Source organism: Babylonia areolata, chromosome 29 (genome assembly GCF_041734735.1).
Source record: "Babylonia areolata isolate BAREFJ2019XMU chromosome 29, ASM4173473v1, whole genome shotgun sequence".
Taxonomy (NCBI): domain Eukaryota; kingdom Metazoa; phylum Mollusca; class Gastropoda; order Neogastropoda; family Buccinidae; genus Babylonia; species Babylonia areolata.
The window spans coordinates 38,724,148-38,729,147 of NC_134904.1; the positions used below are offsets into that span (position 1 = coordinate 38,724,148).

The 5,000-nt window shown below is 46.7% G+C and overlaps 1 protein-coding gene across 1 annotated transcript in view; it reads left to right on the forward strand.

The window, feature by feature from the left end:
* Positions 1-5,000, forward strand: part of LOC143274665 (RNA-binding protein Musashi homolog Rbp6-like) — a 233,964-nt gene that overhangs the window by 104,560 nt on the left and 124,404 nt on the right. Inside the window, exon 6 of the mRNA XM_076578538.1 lies at positions 2,356-2,448. Coding sequence (XP_076434653.1) covers positions 2,356-2,448 — 93 coding nt within the window. The remainder of the gene's footprint in view (positions 1-2,355; positions 2,449-5,000) is intronic.

Below are 5,000 nucleotides of genomic sequence, written 5' to 3' on the forward strand. Positions count from 1 at the left end.
GTGTGTGTGTGTGTGTGTCACACTCATAACTCTTTAGATGAACGCTTATGCTGCTTCTTCTTTTTTTCCTTTTTTTATGTGTGTGTGTGTGTGTGTGTGTGGATCAAGAGGAGGATTAAATAGACGCAGCAAATTGGTAGGGATTTTGGAAAGGGGGATGTGTGTGTGTGGGGAGGGGTGTGTGCGGGGGGGGGGGGGGGGGGGGGGGGGTCCAGGGAGGGCCTTAATCGGCGTATGGGGAAGAAAAAGTAGAGGAGGGAGGTTGGAGATTGGGTAGGGAGGGGGTGTGGGTGTAGCAGATAGGGGTGCGCGGCGTGACATAAGAGAGAGAGAGAGAGGGGGAGGAAGGGAAGGGAGAGAGAGAGAGAGGATGGTGGGTGGTGGAGTTGTCGAGGGATGGGGGTGGGTGGGAGGGGGGGGTAGGATGGTATGGATGGGGGTGGAGCGCCGATAGCAAGGGGAGAGGGTGGTAGTGGTGGTGAGTGGAGGAGTGGGGGGGCGGGAGGTGGGGGGAAGGGGCGGTAGCCATTAGGAGAGGAGGTGGTGGTGGGTGGTGGTATGTGGATGGCGAGTGATGGTCTCATTATGGTTGTCAGGTGTCAGGGTGGAAGGGGTTGGATTGGGGTGGAGGGTGTTGTAGCAGTAGTAGCCAGGCTTTTTTTTCCTCTCTCTCTCTCTCTCTCTCTCTCTCGCTTGCCCTGCTGATTCCCAATGCAAATGTGTCAGCCAGCCAGTCAGTCACTGATGATAATCACCCAAACTGTCTGTGATTGACCTGCGCTGGCTCGTTTTAAATTAAAAAAAAAAAGGTCACATGTGGTGGTTATGGTGGTGGTGGTGGTGGTTTCTGGACCAGACTGGATGGGGGAGGTGGTGGTGAGGTTGGGGGGCGGGGGGGGGGGAGGAGGGGGGAGGGCGGGGGGAGGAGAGGGTGGCGGAGGTTAATTGAGATCGTGGCGCAGTGTAATGGAGCAGGGGAGTGGAAGTGGGTGGTGTGTGTGTGTGTGTGGGGGGGGGGGGGGGGTGCGACCCAGTACTATTTTGGATGTGTGTGTGTGTACGTGTGTGTGTACATGTGTATGTGTGTACATGTGTGTGTGTGTGTGTGTGTGTGTGTGTGTGTGTATATACGTGTGTGTGTGTGTGTGTGGTCAGTTTCTTTCTACCTGTCTTCTTGCTTTCAGCCTATCCTTTTTACCCCACCCTGTCTCTGTCTCTGTCCGTCCGTCTGTCTCTCACTCTCTCTCTCTCACCAGTATATATATATATATATATATATATATATATATACCCCACCCACCCCCTTCCTCATCCCCTCTGTCTGTCTGTCTGTCTCTTTCTCTCTGTCTCTTTCTCTCTGTAACAATAACATGTCCACATCACCGTTATACAACTAAATAACTAACTACTTGTCTATTAAGAAGGGGAAAAAAAGAGCAAGAGAGAGAGAGAGAGAGAGAGAGAGTCGGCACGAGGGTGGGCGGAAGAGAGACCTTAAGAAAAGTGGCACACAGGTATATAATTTCTTTCTGCTCCTCCTCCTCCTCCCTCTGTAATTAAAGGCTTGTCGAAGGGGCGGGAGACAAGGTTTGTAAAAGCCCATTGTAGCCCGTTGCGAGCGTCACACTGTGTAAAAAAAAAAAAATAAATAAATGCCCTGTGGTTTTTGTTGTGCCTGCCTGGGCGAAGATGTTATCAGGTTAAGATATTAATATTAGATTGAGAGAGAGAGAGAGAGAGAGAGGATGGAGAGAAAAATAATGGTAGAGTGAAGAGAAAAAGTACTTGTGTGTGTGTGTGTGTCTGTTTTGTTGTGGTGGTGGTGGTGGTGATGCTATTATTATTATTATTAGTAGTAGTAGTAGTTATATGTGTTGTTGTTACATTTGATGATGGTGACGATTTCTGTTATTGTGGTGGTGGTGATGTCATTATTATTATTATTATTATTATTGTTGTTGTTGTTGTTGTTAGTGTTATTATGTTTCTTCTTCTTCTTCTTCTTCTTCTTCTTCTTCTTCTTCTTCTTCTTTCTTGCCTTTGCTGTCATCCTCTGGGTTATTCTTGTTGCTTATTAATTGTGGGTATGATTATTATTGCTTTCATTGTGGTGGTCAAGATTGTGAATCAACGTGGATGGCTAGTTTTTTTTGGTTTTGTTTTTTTGGTGTTTTTTTTTGGGGGGGGGTTGTTTTTTGTTTTTGTTTTGTTTTTGTTTTTTTTTGTGTGTGTGTGTGTTTGTTTATTTGTTAAGACATCTTGCTACAGCGCCCGTGTGTGTGTGTGTGTGTGTGTGTGTGTGTGTGTGTGTGTGTGTGTGTGTGTGTGTGTGTGTGTGTGCTTGCTTTCTTTCAGCTGGTGACCAAGACGAAGAAGATATTTGTTGGGGGACTCTCCAACCAGACCACTGTTGACGATGTCAAGAACTACTTCAAGAAATACGGCACTGTGAGTCTAGTTGTTCAGTGTGTGTGTGTGTGTGTGTGTGTGTGTGTGTGTGTGTGTGTGTGCGTGTGTGTGTGTGTGTGTGTGTGTGCGTGCGTGTGTGTGTGTGTGTGTGTGTGTGTGTCTATGTGTGCGTGGGCAGGTGGGTGGAGAAAGTGTGTGTGTGTGTGTGTGTCTTTTGGGATTGTGCCTGTCTATCTCTTGTCACAGTGAGTTTGTGTGTGTGTGTGCGTTGGTCGGTGTGTGTGTGTGTGTGTGTGGAGAAAGTGAATATGCGTGTATGTGTCCTCTGAGACTGTGCATGTCTGTCTCTCTGTCACAGTGAGTAGGTGTGTGTGTCTGTGTGTGTGTGTGTGTGTGCTTGTGCGCACAAGAGAGAGAGAATGTGTCTCTGTGTGTGTATGTATGGTCGGAGACTCCGCACATGTCCCTCTGTCGCTGTGCGTGTGTGTGTGTGTGTGTGTGTGTGTGTGTGTGTGTGTGTGTGTGTGTGTGCGCGCGCGTGTGTGTGTGCCCTCTCTCTCTCTCTCTCTCTCTCTTCAACCAGTAGTGTCTTTGCGTCTGGTGGTGAAGGTGGTGGTGGTCGTGAGGGTGTGGGGGCGGAGGGTGTGTAGTGGTGTGGGGGTGGTTAACTAGGAAGAAGGAAATTGGATGGACGTAATAATGAGAGGTCTGGGTGTTGTGTGGTGCAGGGGAAAAAAATGATTTGGATGAGAAGAGATTTTTTTTTTTTTTGTCCTCTGTCCGAGAGGTTATGGTTAGCAGATTATCGTCATCATCATCATCATTATTATTATTATTATTATTATCATCAGTATCATCATCATCATCAGTAGTAGTAGTAGTAATAATAACACGAGCAGTAGTATATTTATTATTTGATATTAGTAGTAGTAGTAGTAGTATTAATATTGTTGTTGTGCTTTTTTCCCAGTTTTTTGTTTTTTTGTTTTGTTTTTCTTCTTCTTCTTCTTCTTTCTTTTTTTCGGGGGAGGAGTTCGGGGGTGGTTACAAAAGAAGAAGAAGAAGAAGAAGAAAATAGCATGTTGAGTTTTTTCGCTGTAAGCGGTCATTGTGTGTGTGTGTGTGTGTGAGAGAGAGAGACCTGTGTGAGGAGGGTGGGGGTGGATGGAGGTTTTCAAAAGGGCGAAGAAAGTAAGACTGGAGCTTGAGGGGTGGGAGCTGGTGGTGGTGGTGGTGGTGGTGGTAGTGGTAGATATAGTATGCAAGGCAAGACAAGAGGGTAGTGTGTGTGTGTGTGTGTGTGTGTGTGTGTGTGAAGAATTAGAGAAGTGAGGATATGTGTACACATGTAATATGCAGCTTCTGTTCAAACGTGTGTGTGTGTGTGTGTGTGTGTGTGTGTGTGTAGTGCATGCATGCGTGCGTATGCACAAGTTTTTATATTGGTATGCACTTGTATGTATCTTATTTCTACTGTATCTGTGTTTGTGTATGATTTTCGATTTATGGTTCGTATCTTCTTTAAAAACAACAACAATATAACATATTTCTAATGAAAAACTAACAACTACAACAGCAAACCAACTGGACTATTTAACAAGGAGTTGAAAAAGTCATACATTAGCAATGGACTGCTGAAGATCGTCAACACTGAAGATGATTTCAGTTCAGGGATGTGAGACTTTAACATGTCGCAAGTTGCTTATATGATCGGCTGCTATGTGAGCACCACAGATGCAAGAAACATTACTGTCATATTTTTGTCCTAAAACAATTCATTTTCCATCTGCAGATTCGAGAAATGATTTGCCTCTTATGAAAATCATGATGGTAATGTTTCCCCATGAAACCATACATTTTCTGTATGTTCTTATGTAACTCCGAGTTACCGGTGTGTGTGTGTGTGGAGACAGACAGACAGACAGACAGACAGACAGACAGGATTTGTTGTTGTTGTCGTGAAGTAGACGAAGAAGAAGAAGAAGAAGAAGAAGAAGAAGAAAGAAAACATCGAAGACTGACAAGCACATAGCCTCGTTGCGTGCAGTTGGGCCTGAATTGAAAACGACCAGAACTAAGGAGCTGTCGACAGCACTTCGCCTTCCCATGAATTGAAACACACACGGAGAGAGAGAGAGAGAGAGGAGGGGGGTAGGAGAGGAAAGCTGAAGTAGAGAGGGAGTAGGGGCGGGGTAGAGGGATGATGGGTGAGAAGGGAAGAGGAAGGGAGCTAGAGAGAGAGGGGGTGTCGGGGTAGGAGAGGAAAGCTGAAGTAGATATAGAGGGAGGGAGGAGGGGGGTAGAGGGATGAGGGGTGAGAAGGGGAGAGGAAGGGAGCTAGAGAGACGACAGAGAGAGGGAGAGAGAGAGAGGTGGGGGTAGGAGAGGGAAGCTGAAGTAGGGAGTAGGGGGGGGTAGAGGGATGAGGGGTGAGAAGGGGAAGAGGAAGAGAGCTAGAGAAAGAGAGAGAGAGAGAGAGAGGAGGGGGGTAGACGAGGGAAGCTGAAGTAGAGAGGGAGTAGGGGCGGGGTAGAGGGATGATGGGTGAGAAGGGAAGAGGAAGGGAGCTAGAGAGACGACAGAGAGAGAGG